Here is a 23,663-nt window from a genome sequence, read left to right on the forward strand (position 1 = left end):
GGGGCAAAAAAATGAGGAGAAGCCCTCAGTTTTCTCAGCTGGCTCAGCAGTGGGGTGAGGTGAGTTGAGGGGGGATGGAAGGAAATGAGGGGGGGCTGAGGCAGGCTGGGTGACCTGGGCCTTTGTTGGCAGATGGTGGGAAGCGCCACCTTGGCCTCTCTCTCTCTGAATGCTAAGCAGCAGTGCCATTGTCTGGCAAGTGTAGCAGCAGACGCATGCGCTCGGGGTCTCTCTGGCAACCAGGAACAGACAAACTGCCCCCCCCCACTCCTCCATCACACACATGTTCCCCCACAGGAACCACAATGACACACAGCAACTTCGCCAAAGAAGAAATTCCCACACACAAGGCCAGACAGAGAGTAATATGATCCCACTCTCCTGACCTTAGAGGTCACAACAGAGTGAGAGGTCAGCCTAGTGGCAACACTCAGATGGTCTGTTTACATACAGACATAAAACTCAAACGCTGTACAGTCTAGTGTATTCACAGGAATCTGTGAAGTAACAGGGAAGGGCCAGAAGAAATTGGCTTAGTTTATTTTACTGTTAACTTCACTAATTTGATGCAGATACAGTTTAATTTAGACTGCTATTTCCTCCTGATAAAATTTAATACAAAACCACTGCAGAATGCAGACTCCAAAATAACTACCGAGGTGATCACCTCTTGAACCTACACCATCAACAAATACACACCCACATTCATCGGTCAAACATCGGAACCAACATTTACTCGTCTCCTTGAGTTTGTTTATCCTGCTGAATGACATCAGCCAGCATGACTTTGACACTTATAGATTTCAAAAGAAATTGTATTTCCTGTCTGCAGCATACATGTTGAAAACAACAAGAAAACAGGGCTTTGAAGTGGCAACAGGTGTAAAATAATCTTTTTCTGAATATACCCAAGTTGTTTTTAGAGCCCAACACTAAACTGAGTGGTTTCAATAACAATAATAATAATGATAACGTATATAAAATACTACAAAAGAGTAATAAAAATCTGTACCATGTGGGACCTTCCTGCTGTGTATGATGTATTTAAAAATAGTGCACTGTCAAAGTGAATTGACAATTGCATTTCTGCTCTCTGGATAGACTAAAGTGTATTTTATGCTTCACTAAATTAAATCAAAAATAAATAAAAATAATTGAAAATATTTGTTTATCATTGGTCTGATTATTTCTCTTTTGAAGAGCGCCCACAGCGTCTTTTTTATTGCTTAAGAGCTGAAAAGAAGTTAACGTACCACACCAGGCATTTTTTTTTTTAAATCAATCAATAACAAAAGAACAAGTAATGATCAGAATTTCAGTGAAAGTAATACTCATTGTGAACCCTATCCATTTTCTGACACTGATCTGGGTTATAGGGTCACAGTATAGTAGTGTCCCTTATCAGTCACCTCTGCCAGTTCTACCCAGGAGGACACCAAGGTAATCTCTCAAGAGTGTCCTGAGGTTGGCTCTGGGTCTCCTCCTAATATGGACAAACCCAAAACACCAAGGTGCCAAGGACAGCCTCCTTGTCAGGTGCCTGAACCATCTCATTTGTCGCTCATCTATGTGAAGGGCTCTACTCTACCTTACCATGGTGCTGGGTCATGGGATACGTAGGGGAGTGTGGGTGGGGTCTCCATGCCCAAGTGGTCCCAGAAGCTTTGTTGTCATGAGTTATTTGCCCCTAGTAGGATCTCCCTAGACAAACTTATCCTAGGTGAGGGACCAGACTAAGTGTGATTCAGAAAACCCCGCTAAAGAAAAGGAATTCAGTGAAGCCATTTGCCCTGCCCTGCCCAGGATTCCGGGGCCCCACGCAGGAATCAGGCCTATAAGGGGACCTTCGGTGGGCCCAGCCAGAAAGAGCCACATGAACCCACTCTTCTATGAGCCTTCCATCCAGAGGAGCCACTGGGGTTCAGTGCAAAGTGGACGCCACTCAGGGAGAGAGGTCCTGGCAGTTTAATCTCTGGTTGCCATAACTAGCTACAGGGACATTATAAAATCTTTTCCCTCTAAAAATCACATTAATTCAAGTCAGTTTTACCCCAGATTTAATCTCAAATAATCTCATAAAGTAACCAGCATTTATGTAATATAGGGATTGGCATTATATCAAGACACAGAGACACCTACAACAATCACAACTTCATCAAGCAAAATGAGCAATAGCACATCATACCAAATAAGGCAGCATGGTTAAGCTAATTTTTAATAATCATAACTTACAATTACACGCAAAAAGTGAATTCCTCTTATCAGTCTTTCTTAAACAAAGTTTAAAATGGATAAGTGGAGGTGGTGTATTTCTGTACTCAGTCAGTAGGCCCTCACTATCATGCACCTGAAAGTAGGTTAAGCAAATGTAGCACCAATTACAAAGAGCTTGAGAGTCAAAAGAGGCCATGGCACAGCAGATAAAGAGAATGTTAATCTTTTCTGTTGTGTTTGGTTTACTGACAGACAAATCAAAAAAAAACAACATGCAACAACTCAAGAGGGACCTTTATACTACCACCTGCTACAATCAGCAACTTGGTGCCCCTTACAGATGTCATAAACACAGGGCGGCTCTGACTGTGGGAGGCAGGAAATCAGGTTGAGCCATCACACCCCAAAGCCACAGCAGAAGCTGTCAGATCACAAAACAGATACATCTCTCTGCCACTGGCAGCCAGGAGACATCAACTTAATCCTCTCTCACACACACTACCGACACCATGCTGTAAATAAAACACAAGCTGACATAACCACTATGACTTCACCAAACTGAGGGTAGAGATTAAAACTGGGCCATCCCCTAGTACACCCAAAGGAGAGTAAGAGCACAAGGCCGTAATAATTATTATTATTATAAACGTTTTTTTTTATATATATATATAATTACACAGTGCCTGTTAAATATTTGGAGACAGATTCTCAGGAGAACAAACAGAAATGGTTGTGAAGGAATTTTAAAGAGATTTCTCAGCTGACTGTAATCATACCAAACCAGACCTCATTATAAGAGTCAAGACGGTCATTAAAACAAGCGAGCATCTTTCTGACGGCTGTCACCGTGACAGCTCAGCCCTGGCACTGACAGGCCTCTCCGGATGCACACATAAACCAAACGTTAATGTAAAACTGGAAGCTGTGTCCATTTCCCACAAGCCGGGCCTAAATCTTAGGCAAGTACCATTAGCTCCGTTACATATAATAAAGCCACAGGAAGCTGCACTGCTTTGCGACGCTGCATTGACGGACTTGGGCACTTGCTAGCATTAACTAGCTGGCACCGTGCAATAACTGCACCTTGCTAGTCAACAACCAAAGCTGAACAAAGCCGGTAACCGGTGTTGAGATACGGTGATAAAGCTTTACTGTACCTAATAGTACCTCTTTATTTAACATTATCATGTACCACCACTTTTATTGGAACATGCCAGTTATATCTGATAATCAGTGGTGTGGCGTCAACTTCCCCCAAAATTAAACTCGCATCTCCGTTAGCTTTGACAACCGGCTTCGGGAGCTAACGTTAGCACAGTTAGCTAGCTAATTGTCCCCTCCCCTCCCAGCTCCCTCCAAACGAAACCATCGTCCCCACGTCCAACCTCTGCTATTAATCACTAATTAAACATCTGTATGTGCTACAGTCACAGGGGAAAATTATGCATGAAAACACAAGTAATTTCTGCGTTACCCACGTCAAAGGATACTGAGGTGGCTGAACAGCGCCGGGCTGAGGAGCAGTTGGGGCTCCCGGCGGCAGAGACACGGAGGTCAGGGTAGCCCGCAGTTGGCTCGACGGAGAGGGGCCACTTCCAGGTCCGCTAACTGCGACAGCGGCGGGTTTGGGGACCACTTTCGGTGGCAAACTCATCGCAAAAAAATCAATAACAAATAAAAACAATATCTTAATAAATACTGATGCAAACAGCGCCTAGCCTGCATACATAGAGCAAGCGTTGCGGATTCTTGAAGCAGGCCCCAAAATCCCTTTAACGAACTGGGATAACGAAGCTCGAATAGCAACACAAACGTCTTTTTTCATGGAAAGTCGCTGTTAGGATCAGCGGTGCTATTCATGGGGACGGTGGGAGGTTTAGCCTCCCTCACCCGTCCGGAACCTCTGCGGATCCGGCTCGGTTCGTTTCTGTTTAAAAAAAAAACAATCGCCGCGATCTTCAACCTCCCTCGGCGATCTACCTTTTCTTCTCGGCAAGTGTGTTTTCTATCATTTTTTTCGCACATAGATGAGAGACTTCGCCAACATGGCGTTGCGGCCGCTTCCAGCAGTCCGGGCAGGACAGATGATTCGGCAATCCTCGGCCAGTTACGGAATCGCTCGGGTAATCAACTAACCTTCAATCAAAACACGAAAACGGCGTGGCTGACGCTCCCCAAATGTGTTCCAAATCAGTTTTTCACTATTTTAAAATCCAGTTTGAAATTAGAATTAATAACGGTCTCATCACGACTGTAACTGCTAACTGTAACAAACCCGGCTCCTTTTATTACTACTAAAATAAATTAATGAGATTGCACAGGTGTTTATAGTAAATTAGGTGTCCGTATGGACAAAAATAATCATCTTACGTATTCGGCTATTGAAGTACCAGCGCTGTGCGTTAACACTTGTGTGTTATCACTGCCATCTACCGTTCTCGCGTTTGCGTCGCAAGGCATTTCCCTTAGATCAAGGATGCCCAACTAATTTACTTCATAAGTCACATCCTAATGTGATCTCAAGTAGGCAAGACCAGTGAAATTAATCATGAATTAAAAGATCCTAATTCATTGTTCCTAATTCACCCCTTTTAAGTGCACGAATATCAAACAAATATTGGACTAAATGCAACCCAAATCGACCAAACTTGTGCATTATGACCTGGGAATACCAGCATTACAACACAGCACTGATTTTTCTTTATTTTTTTTTTTTTTTAAAGTGAGCCAGTGAAAAACCCTTTACCCCACTTAAAAATCTGAGACATAAGGAAAACAATTTGAGATTATTGCTTTCCTTATTCAATCATCTATTCATTTACAAAACAGATGCCCAATATGTTTTAAGATAGTCCAAGGAGGAATCTACATCTTGCATCACCTTAAAAGGAATAGCAGTACATTTTATTGAAAAATTTCAGTAGTTAATGACTTGAGTGCAGTACTTTAAGTTGGGAGGTGGTGAAAACAATAGAATTAGAGGACTTAAGAAAAATTGATATATGCAGCAGCTGTACTTCCTTTCATCCTCTAGTACCCTGCACGCATAGGCAGGGTAATGACCATGAAGGAGCCAGAACATTTAGAAAAAACAAAAACCTCAAGCTGTGAGCCAATTTTCCCCCCCATACTGTTGCTAGTTTGTCTAATCATATTTTGCACTAGTTTGACAAAAATCAAAACCGGTCTACATGAAATGTTCTGAATGCAAAGGTTTTGAACATGTCTGAGCCATTAAAAATCTGATTTATGATCAGGCAACATATGCATTTACACCTATAACCTACTACTGTAAAAGACAAAGTAACCCAATATCAGAAATTCAGATTACACTGAATCAAGGCAAATGGAAGATAACAGAAAGCCAGATTATCAAGTTTAGTCAAGAGGGATAATGTACAACAACTTGAGGATTGTATTGCTAAAGAAAAAAAAAACCCCACCAAAGTGGAAGAACCTTACAGCATTAACTTCTAGTCTATGAATTTGGCAGGTGTCACCTGTGCCCAACTCTTTTCATAGACACTTCAATGAAACTGATGCAGAAAATATTTTGCAAAAAGTCAAATGACACCCAAAATTAGCCCAGGGAAGACCACTGGACCCAAACAAAACCTATGCAGAATCTGGGCCTCTGGTCACCGTGTGTCAGGTCAGAATCTTGCCTGTGAATTAAAGTGATGCATGAATCAAATAAACTGAACAAGGGAAATGTTTCTAGATTGGTTTTAATGTACAAAATTTGTGACAAACTGTATAAATGGGTATGGCACATTGTGGCTTTGCTTACTCAAGTTCTGAATGACACTGACCAAACTGTACACATATTTTTGGAATATTAAGTGTTAAAAGGCAAACACTTACATCATTAAAACAGTATTTTTACCCCTTAACGGCTTTAAAAAACAAAAAGAACAAAACAGTGTTAACTGCACTTTCCTCAGGTTAAAAATCTTTAAATTCCTGGTTCACTTGTATAAAAGAACAAAAACTTTAAATATAACATTCAATAAAAGCAGCAGATAAAAGCTCAGTGGAAAGTAACAAAAAGTCCCATTAATCTGCTCATTTGAAAATATGAAGCCAGAAGAGTGGTTCCTCCATCGTAACTATCAGGTGGTTTTTCAAAGCGTTCAAACAAACCAAAAACAAAATAAAGCGACATTAAATCTCAGTTTCAGGGAATGCAGTTTGCTAAAACGGTCTTTGCATAGAAGTAGTGAAGATTGCAATCCTTCCAACACCGCAGCCACATTTTGTCCCGATAAACAGCCTGATAAGCACTAAGTATCAAGGGGGGACTTTCAGTGATACCTGCATCCCAGTCTCATGAGGCTTTGTCGGTATCTTAAACAACCCCCACCCCCAGTGTCAGTTTCACTCCTGTTAAACTCCGTGATCAACAAGGCATCACCAAAGCTCACACTTGTGATTTGGGTTCATGGGAGTATCTGCTTTGCATCCAAAGTGCTTTGAGAATTCACGTGAATTTGACACTGTGCCGATGACCCTGAATCTCGGAGGACTGTGAGGGTCTGTCATAACGCCCTCATGCGAGCTCTCAGGTGTCTTGACAGAGCACCATACCTGTGAGAGGAACAGAGATGAGACAAAAAGGATGAGTTCTTTTTCTACCTAATCCTTCAGAGTTATTCAAAAAGCTGTTGAGAATAATTTGCTTTGGTGCAAATTACCATGACAACAGGTACATTTGAGAGGCAACAACAAGACAAGCCCAAAAAGTTTGATTTGCCTCCCACTTTGATTTTTGGAGTGATTTTCAGTTCCACAGACTAGTATGTACTTTCCAACTTTCATATTTTATTCATCAAGATCCAGTGTGTGATTTAAGTGTTCCTTTAATTTTTGAGCAGCATATCTTGACAGACTTTAAGATCAAAATCTCTCTATTCAAACCTGTCCCCTCCACCACCCATCTTATTTTCACAGCAGTGTTTTAGCATTGGTGTTTATTACAGAGTTTTACACTACAAAGCTTATAATAGGTCTTGTTGTCTTCCTACAGCCATGTTTTTGCATACAAGCATACAATCGAGATCTGTGACATACCAGCTTTCTTAGAGCCTGTCAGAAACAAACAAGAACAAGTGTGGCAAACTTGTGTATCCTTTGAGTGTGGTAAATGCGACGCTGAGAACCAAGCCAAGATGGTAACCACAAATTGTTATTCTGAACAGTTTACAGCTCAATACACATCTGGAGGTGTGCTTTAAGGCTTTAAAGCAGAAGCAGCATGGTTGGTACAAACCTGGGCAAACCCCACAAAAAACAGCTGATGGTTCGTCATTCCCAGCGCTGGCAGTGTGGCCTCCTCACCGTTCTTTTTAATCCAGTTTAAATAAGCCTTCAAAACAAAAAGAAGCACCTCCATTTACTTCTAGGGCATCACTTTTGCTTCTATAGCATTTGGTCATCTGCCTCACAGCTTATGACCTTTCATTACATGGAAAGAATGTGTGCATGTGAAGTAGTAACTAGAGGCTGACAAGGCCACTCATAGCCACCTGTTGCATTTCCAGGCTTCACTGTAAACTAGACAACCTTTTTCCAATACAGATTAATGGATATGACCCACAGCAGGCCTGAGAGATAAACTGCTACAGGGGCTTAATGGCAAATCTGTGCACTGCTCTTCTGACCTTGTAAGCATGCAATGTGTCAAAACTTGGTTATAACCCAAATACAGTCTTATACCAGCATTGCTCACAGAAAGCCCCTTTCTGCACATTTAAATATTTCAGGAGGTTTCAAGGTGAGCCGTGCTTCTTATCTGACAGACCTTGTAAGCAGCCTTGAGTCCACCGTTGTCAGCGATGTTTTCTCCCAGCGTTTGTCTTCCATTCAGAGACTCTTGGTTGATGCTGTAATTGCCATACTGCTCCACCATGCACTGGGTCTGCTTCTTGAAAGCTTCGACAGAAGAGTTCTTCCACCAAGGGCGTAGGTTTCCATCTTTATCATACTCCCTGCCTTTGAATACAAATATTATTAGTTTAGGTCAAGTTTAAGTCACTTTGAAAATACAAATTAAGATTTTTACCTTGGTCATCAAATGCATGAGTCAGCTCATGGCCCATGACAACTCCAATTCCACCAAAATTGAGAGCTCTACACAATAAAGAAAATTTAGAGGGTTGTTAAACAAACTTGCTGAGTTTTAAGTCACTGACAATGATTTAAAGCCAAAACTGACAACTTTTGATCGCCTATGATATCATCACCCATGATGACTCAGACCTCAGGGGCTTAAATAGTGTAGGTGCTGGTCTCAAGTGTGAGAAAGTCATTTGTATTTCACGTTAATCTAAGTGGCCACTGGCTTCAAGTGAACACAAAGACTGAAAAGGTGGAAAATTGTGTTTGGGTGGAACAGCTGTTAGCACTGTTGCCTCAAAGCAGCAGTTCTGGATTTGAATCTCAGTAGTATACGAATGTGAGTAAATGTGACTGTCAGTTTGTCAGCCAAATATAAATGCCTTTCACAGCAGAATAAAGTTAGTGTTAATTACTTTATTTAGCAAACTCCGATAGAACATGGAGGACATACTTAGGCCAAGAGTGACTGTAGAATGGAACTTGCAGGATTCCTGCAGGCAGAACCATCTCATTTTTTGTTGGGTTGTAATAGGCATTTACTGTTGGAGGGGTCATGCTCCACCTGCAAAACAACGCACAAGAATGCACCTCATGAGATCAACATCAAGTTCCTGTTCCTACACAGACTTCAGATCAGTTTGAAACGAATGGGAACCTTAAACCCCTCCTCCATAGCTCAATTAGAGACAAAGTTTGGTTCTGCTACGTCAGTGCAATGCACACACGCGCCAATAGAAATTCACTCCCATAACCGTGTGCTACCTCCCCTGTGAGAAGGATGGTGGGAAAGAGGGTTAAAACTGAGGAACTCACTGGTTTCGGTTGGGAGGTTTCCTCAGCTGGTCTGCAGTCACTCTGCCTGAGAAGTTGTAGTACTGCATAACATTCTGGAAGTAAAGGCCTGACACCACAGCAAACTGAAAGAGGAATCAAAGTAACAGAAAATAAAATTCAGCATTTTAAGTAGGCAAAAGAGACCATGACAAACAAAAGTGAGAAGTTAGGACAGGTAATCCACTTTTGCATTTACCTACATCATTGAACACTTTATCCAGTTTCGTGCCATTCATGATGAATTCAGGATACCCGACCATGTTGTATATTGCATCTGCCTGTGAAAGATGACAATTTGTAAGAGACATATTTTCACAGCAGATGGCAGTGCTGCATTTCTCTGCCACTTCTACACAGAAAACAGTTCATGCACAGATGTCACCATAAAGCATCAGCGGGATGCTTTATACCCACTTTTTCTTTTGCTGCCTTTTTTGTTTCTGTGTCCATCCAGCTCACATACTTCAATCCATCCTCAAATGCCTGCTTAATTTCTGTAACCATTTTCTCAGCCTGAAGCACAGGAAGACAAAGAGACGTCAATCGATCTCTCGCAGATGCTATTTTGAAGGAAGAACCTTGAAACACTTACAATGGCTTTGCTGTCCTCAGCAAAGGTGGCTTTGACAAACATAGCTCCAAGAGCAAAGCCCAAGGCACTGTCTGTGTCGCTGACGCACAGCTTCCAGCGTGGAGTGCAGCTCTGCAAAAAACCCAAGACACGTTAAAGAAAACGATGCACCCTTCACTGGTTGTTAGGTGTCATTTGCCTTGGAGTGTTTTTTTTAGGCTGCCATATTTTGCTTGCTTCAGATTAGTCACCACCTCCTAGATTTCCCAGATTACACATGACTAATCCTCATAAGTTTTAACTTGCTGCATTTAAATTGCATAGAACCCCGACTACAATAAACCGATCTAAATGGCTAGAAATAAATTCACCAATTTTGAAGTGGAGGTCTGCATCCTGCTTATTGCATTCCTGCTGTTTCAATATATAATTAAGACGTAACACTACTATTTTTGGGAACAATTTTATGAAGGATGCCAAGAGCTCTATGATAGAAAGTGAACCATATACTTGATAAATTGCTTTGTCTATGACCTTTGTGCTGTAATTTTAAATGCCATCTCTCTAGGCTCAGCGATTGTATATAGCTCACAGCACTCTACATGCCACGCCCAATTTTTGATGCTGCCCTGAGTCACAAGACACTGATACTAGAAACTCTTTCATTGGTTAAGTAGTTACATTTGTCATTTTCCCCTAAATCTAAAATACACTTTAAAACAAACCTCAGTTATTCAAATTAAATTTTGCAATTACAAAATTAATTTTTCTCATAACTGTTTTTAAAGATTTTCCTTGTATTTGCAAAGTCTAATTTTGCTACCTCTAGACTAACATAAGTTTATCTTCAGGTGAAAATGACAGAGCTGTAGGCAAAAAAAGACGCAAGTGTTCAGAGCAAGAAAACTTTAAAATCCGCTCGGCATACAGATGGAAAATGAGATGTGGAACAGAAACAAAGACGCACACAGAGTATTGGTTTGTTATTTCAGCTTGACCCCAGTGGGTAATGAGACAGGGAACAGGATCTTCCTCCAATAAGGGATGAAGTCACTGGAGTATTCACAGTCAAATAGGAAGCACAACTTTAGAGATTGAGCTGACCTTTCATAAAGTTTTATTTTTGTTTGAAAAATATAAAAATAAAATCTGTAGTATCATTGTGTTTAGTAGAGCAAATCATTTGGGTTTTATTTACTGTAAAAATAACTTCATATCAACCTTTGCTCTCCAGAAAGTTGAAAATGTTAACTGCTCTTTGTATGTCAGCCATTTTTTTAAATTTTTTTTTATTTTTTAATTATAGGAAAGTAGTGTGAATACTTTGCATTCACAAGACTGCAGATTATCTGTACTCTTTCTGGGGAGGTGTGACGTCATTTACTGCCACTGTATTTATGTAGCAACCAACTCAAGACCTGGACAGTTTAACTCAGCTCTCTACAAAGTTCAACATAATGAGTGAGGTGAGCAAACTTGCTGTCATATTTGTGAATGCACCCTTTGATCTGAATTTAAATGTCACAAGACTGTATGCTTACATTATGTCACTGAGCAAACTCTTAAAGCAGGAATTACTCAACAAGCTGTCATTTCTGAATCAACCCAGAAACTTTCAAATGCAAGTAAAAACAAAGAAGGATGCAGTTTGGAGTTGGAGTGTTTTCAGAACAGGAAACTGCAGATTCCTGTTACTGTGTCTGCATTTTATGAAGTGAACACTTTACATATTCATTTTATTCTTACTTCTGCCCCTAGCTGTTACTGCCACTCGTTTCTGAGAAGGTTGGCTTGGATTCTGAAGACAGACACCCTCTCTACTTTAAGATTAGATGCAAGGCTGTTTGATAAAGCTTACACAGTTAGGGCTGGATCAGGTGACCTCAAACCATCTCCTAGTTATGCTGCTATAGGCTCACCACTGAGAGACTTCCCCTTATGCACTAAAGAGACCCCCCCACCCCCTATGCCTTTCACGTTTGTCTTCCTCTCCCGTAGTCTGGTGGCTGTTTGCGAAATGGTTGCGCATATAAGGGCTGTCTAATTGCTAGAATTTGTAGAGTCTTTACAATATAAACTGCCTTCTGATTACTGATGTGAACTTGTGCTATCCATTTTTAACCACTTAATTTACTTAGGATCACAAAAGGATAGAGCCCATCCCTACAGAAGCAGTATTATAGAAATAAATGCAAATTGATCTGGCAAAGATTTAACATTAACACCAGTTAAAGCTGGTTTGACATGTTTTTATATCCAATTTAACTGCCAGTGCCCAGATGCATTCCAATATGCCCTTCGAGTGTTGAGATAACCAGCAAGACATTGATCATAGTGACAAGGTCTAAGGCTTCATCCCTTACCTTCTTGGTTCCATACATGACCTCAAGGAAACGCTGCTCTGCATCCTGGAACTTTTGGTCCAAAATTGAGGCCATCTTTCTCACTACTTTCATCATCATGTAGTTGTTGAGAAGGCTTACAAAAAAAAAGATAAAAATATCTGTTAATTGAAGAAGGGGCAATTCACAATAATAAATCCAAGCAGTTGGGTCTTATCATGTAAATGTACAAGATTTATTGTAGACGGTTGATCGCCTCTGCTCCATTTTATTTATTTGACTGCATAATAAATCTAAGGGGACAGATATTTACATAGCTGTGTTCACATAGCGTTATACAACCTGTCTTTGACACATTAAAGAAAAAAATGATTAAGAGTTTCTTTGCATCTCACCTTTTATTTGTTTTAGTTATGAGGTCAGACACTTTCTGGAGGTATTCTTTGGCATAAACCACCACTGGCTCTGATTCATTAAGTGACACAGAAGCAAACATTTCTCTGAGGTATGGCATCCAGTCCACTGCTGGAGCCAGACTCTGCAACACACAAAACAAGCAACTGAGGCACGATGAGAAAAGTCTGGGCTTCTTTATAGTGATCTTAAAAACTTACATTCATGGTCATCACGGTGCAGTTGACATTTGAAGAAAGTTTAAATACTGCAAACATTTGTTCTTCCCTTCGCCGATACCATCAAAACTAAGGCCAACACTGGAAGTTCAGCATACTTTGCCTATCTGACTTCACTCACCCCAAAATCTAAATGGCAGTCACACAAAGGTTCTCAGTAAACCACAGCATTTCCTGATCTAGCTACGAGGTATCACATGCAAACATACAGTGTACAGCATAAAGCCAGCCACAAATAGAACAAAGACATAACTTAGACATAAGAAACCTATAATATTAGGAAAAACATGAAATGCTTACTCCAAGCTTGAAGCAACAGAATCGCTCTCACTAACCAGTACTGTTGTTACACAAGAGTGCTGTATAAATGTGTCTTGTAGCAATCCACATCTCAAGATGATACTCAACTGGGAAAGACTTTACACAATCTCTAACAAAGACATGCTCCAGGGCCTGTTAGGTCTGCAGTAGGAACGGAGACAGCTTTGGAACCCCAGCAACATGCGGTTAAACCTGAAGTTAGAAGAAGAGATCTCTGGAGACACTCACTGCCAGGTCCTTTGCCTCCATCTTATTGTAAATGAGCTCCTCATCTCTTCTCTCCTCCTGAGGGACCGTGATGTTGGCCAGGGTGGTTTCAAAATCTACAACTTCCTCCATCATGGCCCGAGAACTTTCCTTTGTGCCACCCAGAAGAACTCCCAACTCCACTAGAAAGTTGAGGTATGCTGTCAGATACTATAAAGAAAGGCAGCACATTGAGGCAGGGTTGTATGGAGAAAATGTTTGAATGCATTATAAACTTAAATTAGGAAAGATTTCAAACTATGGAACCACATGCTACTACGCAGAGTTATCCCCTGAGGCCAAAATAGGAATATTAAATATTTGACTTCCTTTTGTAAAAAGGCAACGAGGCTCAGGGTGTGTTTAAATTACTGTGCACCCTTGCATGCAAACTTTCATAACTAAAACCAGTCTAACACTGTAGACAATACCTTTTCATTTGCAGTTTTGTTGAGGTAGTAATCACGTGAAGGTAGTCCCAGGCTGGTCTGATCCACCTAGTGTTAAGAGAAACAGCCTATGACTCTGTTCGGCCTCTGTATAAGCTCAAAATCAGCCCTTTTGTTTTCATTTGGCAAGTTTCTGCATTAGCCTGCATGCTGGAGTTACCAGCATGCAGGCTAATGCAGAAACTTGCCAGAGATCCCACTTTTTCCTTTTTGTCATGGTCTTGTGACACCCTACAAAAGGAATGAATTCTTTTGAAAGCAGACAGACTAATACTGTAGTAATAACAAAGGAATTGGTCCAAGAATAACAGATAAAACCTGTCCTCGAGGAAGCTGTTAAAAAATGCTTCTGTTGGATGAGATTTTATATAGATCTTCAGGAAGTGCCTTTAGGGATAGCTTTCGATAAATGAGTAAAACATGGACAGATGAAGCCAATGAAAACCTGTAACTTCTGTTCTTCTCACCTGGATGATGTTAGTACTGGAGTTTTTGGAGTCTGTGCTGACAAACACAGTGAAGAAAGGAGAAGTACGCAAGTTGGCAGACACTGTTCGCAGAACTTTTTGGAAGTTGTCCTTGTCCCAAGGTTCAGTCAGACCCCATCCTCCGATCTGGAATAGACAGGAATTACGCACACTTTCAGAAACTAATGGAGACAAGAAAATCAATTCTTTTATTAAAAGCGATAAAAATGATTTCTTTTAAAGTTGAATAACCATACCTGGTCAATTAGTTGCTGGAGTGGCTTAGCTCCCAGCTCCTCAATCTTGGCCTCATTCATGCAGGCCTCATAATATCGCTGGGCCTTTTCTTCAGCATCACTTAAACCTTTCATTGTTGTGTTTTCTGCCCAAATACAATGAAATCACACCAGTGAAAAACAAGCTAAAAATATGGGGGTAAAGGCAGCTAAAAACACTGAACTGCACTCAAATAAAGGATCTTTACCTAATAACTGCTTCATTACAAGCATGTTGTGTTCCCACAGGTTGCTGAAAGAACCCCAGCGGGACTTGCCCTCATATAGTGGGTTGTTTTTTATCCAGCCCCCACAAGCAAAGTTATAGAAGTCCTGGCAGGGATCTACGGATCGGTCCATTGCTCCCAGAACCGCACTGGCCACAGTAATGCATGGCTCTGTTAGGCACAACCCTGGGTGTGCTGTTGCACAAAAAAAGCAAAAAACAGTTTTAAAACATATTAAATTCATGGATAATTCACTTTCAGCATTATCAGCTTGTGGGAAACAACCAAAATGGATAATCTGAAAATAATTCATTGTGGGATCAGAAAACCAGGGTTTTCTGACCATCTGGAATCCATTATCTTATACAACCTGAAGGGACTGTGTATTGCAATATTCTTTAGAAATAATTAGCTGAAAAGTGATACGTGGCAGGTCTTTTTGAGGAAGCGGCATGTTCCACTAATAAATAATTATTAATCAAAGTGTCTGATTAATAGATGAATATATTAAACAGAAAAGGGCAGAAGACTGAGGATTACTTCAACAATTATTTCATTATTTCAAGAGTCAAGTACAGTTTTTATACAAACACCACAAACATGTGTTTTGAGCTGTTTTAACATCCAAATCTAAGATGACACTTTCCCATACAGAATATATGTGCTAGTTCTCTAGAATAATAAAGAGGAATCAAGCAGAGCACTGAGGCTTATAGATTCTCGGTTCTAAACATTAAAGCTGTTGAACAGAAACCTTTTAGCATTTACAGAAGTGTAAGCAGTGAATACCTCTACTACAAAACTTCCTGTAAGACCTTCAGCTTGTCCATATAAGGTATGAGTCAGAGACTGAGACATATGTGCCGTGATGAGGTTAGTACCCTTAGGAGGTTTCATCCTTGTTCCTTTTATTATTTCAAAGTGTGATCTGACTTGTGGTGCTGAATTGGAGGAAGTGGTATTACGTTTCCCATGGTAAATTTAAGGAAGCTACCATTGATGAGACGCCACCAGGATGTCAATACAATTCCATAAACCCCTTTTTCCATAATGAACAAGGTCAAGAGAGAGCTAGGGTTGTTTTTAAGCATCTAACAATCAAATTTCTACTTTAGACTTTTTTCTTCCTCATCTCTCACATACATGAAACTAATCACCACTAGCCAAAAATAATAAAATGAATAATTCGACAACACACTGTTGCAAGACTTATTTACTACCTTTTCTCTTTCACTAGCTATATCAGCACTTTGGTGAAGGAATATTAGGACCACAATAATATACATTTAGGATTTTTGTAAAAATTTAGCATGGGATTCTACCTCAGTTGGCAATTTTACTTTATAATTACAAAAAATTATATTTATAATTATTTTTAAAAAAATCATTGAATTGTATTATTGAAAATTCTCCTTTAAACTATCTCTCATTATAGCAAAGTTGATTTCCATTCCTGAGGTAAGATATCAGTACTGCCCATGTCTGGAGCTGGAACTACCACTGAACAAAAATATAAATGCAACATTTTTGTTTTTGCTCCCATTTTTTATTGAGCTGAACTCAAACATCTGTGTATGTAGAAAAATTTTCAAAAGACCCATGATTCTCAAATATTGTTCTCATATCTTTATAAATCTGTGTTAGTGTTACCAAGATAATCCATCCCACCTCACAGGTGTGGCATATCAAGGGACTGATTAGACAGCATGAATAATGTAAAGGTGTGCCTTAGACTGCCCACAATAAAAGGCCACTCTGAAATGTACACAGTTTTGCTTTATGGGGGGGGGGTGTGGAGGGGCAGAAAAGCAGTCAGTATCTGGTGTGGCCACCATGTGCCTCACGCAGGGCAACACATCTCTGTCGCATTGAGTTGATCAGGTTGTTGATCGTGGCCTGTGGAATGTTGGTCCACTCCTCTTCAATAGCTGTGCAAAGTTGCTGAATATTGGCAGGAACTGGAACACGCTGTCGTATACGATCCAGAGCATCCCAAACATGCTCAGTGGGTGACATGTCTGGTGAATATGCTGGCCATGCATGAACTGGGATGTTTTCAGCTTCCAGGAATTGTGTACAGATCCTTGCAATATGGGGCCGCGCGTTATCATGCTGCAACATGAGGTGATGGTCGTGGACGAATGGCACAACAATGGGCCTCAGGATCTCATCACGGTACCTCTGTGCATTCAAAATGCCAGCAATAAAATGCACCTGTGTTCGTTGTCCATAACATATGCCTGCCCATACCAGAACCCCACCGCCACCATGGGCCACAACGTTGACATCAGCAAACCGCTCACCCACACACGCTGTCTGCCATCTGCCCTAAACAGTGAAAACCAGGACTCATCTGTGAACAGAACGCCTTCCCAACGTGCCAAACGCCATCGAATGTGAGTGTTTGCCCACTCAAGTCGGTTACAATGACGAACTGCAGTCAGGTCCAGACCCCGATGAGGATGACGAGCATGCAGATGAGCTTCCCTGAGACAGTTTGTGCAGAAATTCTTTGGTTATGCAAACCAATTGTTGCTGCAGCTGTCTGGGTGGCTGGTCTCAGGCGATCCTCTAGGTGAAGGTCCTGGGCTGGTGTGGTTACACGTGGTCTGCGGTTGTGAGGCCGGTTGGACGTACTGCCAGATTCTCTGAAACGTCTTTGGAGACGGCTTATGGTAGAGAAATTAACATTCATTTCACAGGCAACAGCTCTGTAGACATTCCTGCAGTCAGCATGCCAGTTGCACACTCCCTCAAAGGTTGCGACATCTGTGGCATTGTGCCGTTTGATCAAACTGCACATTTCAGAGTGGCCTTTTATTGTGGGCAGTCTAAGGCACACCTATGCAATATTCATGCTGTCTAATCAGCTCCTTGATATGCCACACCTGTGAGGTGGGATGGATTATCTTGGTAAAGGAAAAGTGCTCACTAACACCGATTTATAAAGATTTGAGAACAATATTTGAGAATCACGGGTCTTTTGTGTATGTAGAAAAATTTTCAGATGTTTGAGTTCAGCTCATGAAAAATGGGAGCAAAAACAAGAGTGTTGCATTTATATTTGCATTCAGTGTATTTAGTTAACTTTGCAATACCAAAGTCTTTCCAGAAACAAATTTTGCCACTTGGCAGCTGGTTTGCTCTGGGCTTGGGAAATACCCCCAAGCAAACACTTAGGGTTTATTTGAAGTGTTATTAACATAAACATTTTTTTAAATGGATGCCAAGACAAAATGTAGATGTATAGAAAAAAAGCTTAAAGTTTACAGACTTAGTTTTAATATAATTTGAAGTTTATTTGCCCACTCTTCATTTGGACCATTATAGAATTCTGTCATATTTACTTTTTTACAACATTGAGTGCCATGCCTCTCCTCACTCTTCGATAAGGTCTCTGGCTTAGACTTGAAGAAACTTAATCCAGACATTCTAGTAAGAATCTAATAAGTCTAGTAAGAACAAACTTTGCACAACTCCCTATTTAATACCCCCCCAGCAAATTGCAGTTTTACAGTCTTTCCTTGTGCAGAACAATGAAAGAAAAAAAGCGCAGTAAGTAAGCTTTTTGCTATAGCTTCACATTTAGGAGTCATGTCTCTTTGATTAAGCAATGAGGCCAACTGGTACTACTGTAATTAAAATGGAAGTGATGCACAAGTCCATTCTTGTGCATCCCTTCCATTTCATGTTTTGCAGAGGTGACTTTTCAAAACACTTAGGACAGCAGTGGTCAGCATTGTCACTTTAAAGCAAGAATATTCTGGGTCTGGGCCTTCTCTATGGAGTTTGCATGTCTTCCCAGTGTCTGCATGGTTTTTTGGCAGATACTCCAGCTTCTTCCCACAATTCAGAGGGTTAGGTGATTTTACAGTAAACTGGCTGAAGATGTAAATGTGAGCATGAACAATTGTCCATGTGTTAACCCTGTAATAGCCCAAGACCTGTCCAGGGGGAATCTCCCAATCCCACTTACAACCCTGAATTGGATAAAGGGAAGAAAAATGCATGAATGGGTAGCGCTTGTATGTTTTGCTAGATTTTCTTGAGTCTTGCTCTGGGTTTGTGGACACAAGGTCACCCTTTGCATTTCTACATTGCAAAAGAGTGTCTAATACATCAAGCACAAATTTGTTGATTGGCCTCAACTTTCAAGGGATCAAGCAGGGTCACCTTTGAGCCATCTATATATTTGTAAGTGTAGCTGTGACAGTTCTAAAATTTCTCCAACAATAATTTGTCTACTTCACCTATAGCTTTCACAAGACATGGTTGATGTGGCAAGGAGAAAGGAAAGCTGTGTGGGGTCATTTATGAAATTTGTAAATACAGGCACTGGGCTCCTTTCAATGTAATTTTTTATTCAATTTTTTATTTATTTTATTTTTTAGAAATAAACTTATTTTGAAAATTAAATTTTCAGTAATCCAAATATTTTGATTGTTTCTGCATCATTTTCTTAGTTACTAGAAACAGCTGATTTTAAAACTTGAGTGTATAAGTTAATTACAGGCTAGGATTCTTTAATTCTTTCAGAAAAAAATAAATAAGATTAAAAATATAAAATCACTGAAAGATCAAATATAATAGTTATACTGAGGTGTCAATAAAACTTTGAACTCACTCTGTTTGTAGAAAATCCCAGTTGTGATGAGAGTTATGAACAGGCCCACTGACAAAACGCACACCAAGCACGTTAGCCTGCTCTCCATCCGTGTCCTGCTCGGCCAACATGAGGAACGGCCATGCAGAAGACTCACCTACACACATACACAAATCCTTTAGATGGCTTGTTTAAATTCAAAGCCACAGACACTACTGCATGAATGACACACAATGAGTGTATTTACTTGTGAACAAAAACTGGAAAATATTGTGTATAGACAAAGTTTCTCAGGGATTTGATGACAGGTATGGTTTCACAGCACAATGGCTTCTCCATTAGTCTCCTCAGCTCTCATACACGGAAAAAGGTCAAGCATTCTTTCATTGTTTCCTCACTAATAAAAGCACAGTTTACTTTTGGCCTAATATAAGACAAGACAACGCTGAACTTTATCTGCTGCTTTTGGTGTTCACCTTTAAATGATGAGTTTACCGATAACGATCTGCTGAAAAGTGGCTCAAAGACTTTGACTCCAAGAGTCACTCATATCCTTCAATGGACACATTACAAACTCTGGTCAGTCTGAATGAGACTCCTATAAATAAATGGTGGCTTTTGTTCATTCCACACACTACACTGTGTTGAAGCCAGGTATGCCCAAACTATAAATATAGGGATCAGATTTGCTGCTATTAGAAGACATTTTCACAAGCCAAATTAAAGTGTGATCGAAGCAAAGACGGCTTCTTAATCCCAGAGCCTTAGTGAATTAAGCAGGTTTGGTGCAGAGCTGCATTTCTGAGCACAATCGGGATAATCACTGCCAAGACTTTTTCACCTGTAGTCTGCCACAGTCTTAGGAAGCTACATTTCATTTCACAAAAATAAAAAACCGACACGTTATACTTGAATCTAGGCACAGTTTGAACACTGTTTCAATCCTGGTTAAATAAAGCACCTAAAGAATGAACGAACTGAAGAATGAACTGCACAAAGCAGTGTGTGTCTGCACTATATGGACATGAACAGTTAAACAGACTGTTTAACTTAAGGAATGAGGCCAAATGCTCTATCTGCAGTCTCAGTGAAATCCTTTATACATGTTGTGTTCTTTCATAAAGCAGAAAAAACAAAGGATTTCACACTTAAATGCTTCAGTGTCTGTGCGCAACAACTTCCTTGTGTGAAAACCATCATAAAAAAAATAAAGACAACTTCATCTCAATGGGGAGAAAAAAGCAACCAATTTCATTCTGTTTTAAAACTAAAGTCAATTTGTGAAATATTCTTGCGTTGTGGTCTTCTCTTAGGACACAGGCGACAAATCTTTAAATTATACAAGTAACAATTAAGACATTTGTCCAAACATTAATATTTGCCAAATTTCAGAAATGCTGTAAAATGATCTCAAAATGCTGTCAACCAAATACATGAGTAGAAGAAAGGGCAGTAGCAACAGCATACTCTTACAGTGTTTTGACTATGGCTTTTTGCATTGTTTTTACTACAGAGAATAAAATTTCCAGGATGTTTCTGTAAGGCTCCTGTAAAATACAAGTACATGCTGTTGGGAATTCTTTAATTTAGCTAGCTTTATTATTTTTGCTGTTGACATGGTTAATTTGTGCTTGATGCCACACTGAAAGCCAAGCAAAACAGTGGAGGTAAAGTTTCAGTATTGTTTGCACTACAGACTGTTTTCAGTTATACCACTGACAATTTTATTTTACAGGTGTTTTATTTTGTCCCCACCATGAATAAAAATAAATAAATAATAAGAGGCAGAAATCTGCACCCAACATGTATGAAAATGATAAAAATGACAGCTATGCATTTATCCATCAATTCATTCCTTTTCTTAACTGCTTATCCAACCAGTTTCAGTGGACTGATACCAGCTGATACTGGGTGAGAGTTGGGTGCACCCCGTCCATCACTGAGCAAAAACAAAACGCTGTCTCTGGACAGAACTGGAGGAAACCCACACAAGTGATGTGACCACAGTCTTCCTTTTCTGGTGACTTCAGAAAAAAAGAGTTTAAAGCCCACTGTCTTTTTTTTTTTTTTTTAAACTTATTCATTAACAGTATTCCAATGGATCCAAATTAAGTTTGAGAACTACAGACACTGGGGAGGATATGTCCCAGCTCACTAGCGGTTAGGCCATCTCTCGTTCAACTGTCATGCAAATATACTCACTAATCTTATAATCTTCTATTTCATACACAGGCTCAGTTCAGAATGAGGCCTCTATTTAGATGTTTTGGCCAATGCAACATTACATGAAGACTTCAAATTCCTTCATAAATCAGAATAGGAATACATTTCTAAGTACTAGATATCTTAAAGTTATGGATAGACATGTTAAACTAATACTAAACTAATACTATGGCTAGAGTGGCAGCTTTTATTGAACTACTAAATGAGGACAGCTTGATTAAAAAGAAAAAAATCTAATCATAAGCCTAAGCTGCTGTTGGTTCATCTGTAATTGAAATTTAGAAAAAGTGCCGTCTTACACTAGGTGCAAAACCTCAACAGTTACACACTTACCCACGTTTTATAATAATCCAGTACCAGCACCAACCTGTTTCTTATTTTTAGCCGCAGGCATTTGCATTCTTACCTGCATGGGAGCTGATGGGTAGATATCGTCACTGGTGGAGTCCACCAGGTCCTCCTCGTCCAGGGTGGCTCGCCTGTATGCGGACATCTGAAAAGTCAAATTAAGAAAAGACTCTCTCAGCGCTTCCATGTTGCTTCAAGCATCTAATAACATCCCACTAACGTGTGTGAGAGTTTTTGCGTGCGGCGTCTGTTCTTCAGGAATTTAAGGCAGAGTAGGCTTTCCCTCTAAAATCCATCAGGAGAAAACAAAATGATCCGGTTTACTTCTTTCACTCACACAGCAAAACTGCTTGGGGGAAAAAAAATGGAACACAAAAAACAACACGTGTTGGTCTGCCTTTCAAAGCACTTTTCTGCTCCCTCCAGTTCTGTCAACACCTCTAAACGCCCCCATGGCTTCAGGCAGAGAGACCCTGCAGCAAACTTCACAACAGTAGGAAAACCTCCTCCTCCTGAAAGTACGATCTCCTTGCGCTTCTCCTCTCCCTCTCTTCCTGAGCAAAGTTTCTGTAGACTTCCTTTTCAGCACGGTCTATGCAAACATGGCAACAGAGAAGCCGGAACTACTGAAAAACGGGAAGCAGCTCTGACTTCAGCAATTTACATGACTGAGACTGAGTGTATGGTACTGATTGTGTGAGCGTGTGCGTCTATGTGAGTGTGTGTGTGAAAGCACATACTCAAATGTGGTTTCACTTAGATTTGGGGAGGCAAGTGCGCAGTTGTAGTTCACGCCCTTTGTCTTTTCTATAGGACACAATGGACTGGGAGGAGGAGCACAGAAAAAAAAAAAAATCTTTTACATACATGCTCAGTTTCTTTTGCAATTGTTACCTGAAGGTCATAATAGCCACTTCTTCTCATGTTTAATCCCTCACCCAAAAAGGGGCACAAGGCACAAACATGAAAAAGCATTTTTAAAAAGAAGTCACCCAGAAGGGAAGCTGTGAGTATATATGCTGGGAAGAGTGATTATCTGATTGGGGACAGGTGTGGTGGAAAATTGGAGGGAAACGTAAGAAGGACCAGAAGCAAAGCTAACAGGAATGAACATGGTCCAAGGATTACAAAATAAATCAGGAAGTGACAGAACAGAAATCCTGTACCATGACGTGTGAGTGGAACCTGTCACCGGTATAACCTAAACACATAGTTATAAGACAAAGAATATCTACAACTGACCATCAGCAGTAATTCCTTTGGGAAGTATATGTAAAAAATAAAAGAAAATGTATCATGGCTCTATTTATCAAAGTATAATGTCTGGCTGATTTAAGTGGGTAAGCGACACAAACACCAATAATGCACAACCACACTAACTTTCCATTATAAAAAGAAAAATAACTTGAAAGGTAAGGTAATACTAAGAATATTTCATAATAATGAATAGAAATAGCACTTCAAAGTTTTCTTTATGAGCTGGAGTGGGAAGCTGGTCACCAAATGACAAAGAAGTTTAACCCTATTAGCTGAGGCTTGCACATGGATCCATTGGTTTATTAGACAACACATCATATTGCGAATCGTTTTAATCTGCTGAAGAAGATAAAATCTGCTCGATTTTATCGAGCAGCTGCTTTATTTTTGACCTGTGATGATGGGAGGGAGAGCAATATGGTTCTCATAGCATTGTGTCTAGCACTGTAGCCTAGGTTTGAATCTGCTGCCCAGCTGGAACACGTTCTTCCTGTGGGTACTCTGGCCTCCTCCATGAGTCCAAACACATACATGCTA

The 23,663-nt window shown here is 40.2% G+C and overlaps 2 protein-coding genes across 14 annotated transcripts in view; both read right to left on the reverse strand.

Moving 5' to 3' along the window:
- Positions 1-4,312, reverse strand: part of eif4g3a (eukaryotic translation initiation factor 4 gamma, 3a) — a 68,922-nt gene extending 64,610 nt beyond the window's left edge. For 7 of the 13 annotated variants that reach the window (XM_063473600.1, XM_063473599.1, XM_063473598.1 and 4 more), the window contains exon 1: positions 3,693-4,312. In XM_063473600.1, the coding sequence (XP_063329670.1) occupies positions 3,693-3,868 (176 nt within the window). In that variant the 5' untranslated portion in view covers positions 3,869-4,312. The remainder of the gene's footprint in view (positions 1-3,692) is intronic. The other 6 variants (XM_063473594.1, XM_063473592.1, XM_063473603.1 and 3 more) reach the window with 3 other exon arrangements.
- Positions 4,313-5,789: 1,477 nt separating this feature from the next.
- ece1 (endothelin converting enzyme 1) lies at positions 5,790-22,056 on the reverse strand. The gene is made up of 18 exons (XM_063473605.1): positions 21,928-22,056; positions 19,320-19,455; positions 14,678-14,890; positions 14,451-14,575; positions 14,194-14,340; positions 13,709-13,774; positions 13,260-13,448; positions 12,474-12,616; positions 12,100-12,214; positions 9,758-9,868; positions 9,580-9,678; positions 9,366-9,443; positions 9,145-9,248; positions 8,783-8,893; positions 8,276-8,343; positions 8,015-8,205; positions 7,484-7,579; positions 5,790-6,801 (listed from the first exon to the last, which is right to left on the reverse strand). The coding sequence occupies exons 1-18, from the start codon at positions 22,054-22,056 to the stop codon at positions 6,625-6,627; spliced, it is 2,298 nt and encodes a 765-aa protein (XP_063329675.1). The 3' UTR covers positions 5,790-6,624.
- Between the last annotated feature and the right edge of the window lie 1,607 nt (positions 22,057-23,663).

The sequence above is a fragment of the Pelmatolapia mariae genome, linkage group LG5, assembly GCF_036321145.2.
Source record: "Pelmatolapia mariae isolate MD_Pm_ZW linkage group LG5, Pm_UMD_F_2, whole genome shotgun sequence".
NCBI classification, from domain to species: Eukaryota; Metazoa; Chordata; class Actinopteri; order Cichliformes; family Cichlidae; genus Pelmatolapia; species Pelmatolapia mariae.

What these genes read in the sequence shown, in the direction of transcription:
- ece1 (XM_063473605.1), bottom strand. Translation starts at nt 22,056, where the DNA reads ATGGAAGCGCTGAGAGAGTCTTTTCTTAATTTGACTTTTCAGATGTCC. An exon ending in ACCCATCAGCTCCCATGCAG is followed by an intron (nt 19,456 to 21,927) that starts GTAAGAATGCAA and finishes GTATGTGTGTAG; the next exon opens with GTGAGTCTTCTGCATGGCCG. An exon ending in CCAGTACTAACATCATCCAG is followed by an intron (nt 13,775 to 14,193) that starts GTGAGAAGAACA and finishes TCTTAACACTAG; the next exon opens with GTGGATCAGACCAGCCTGGG.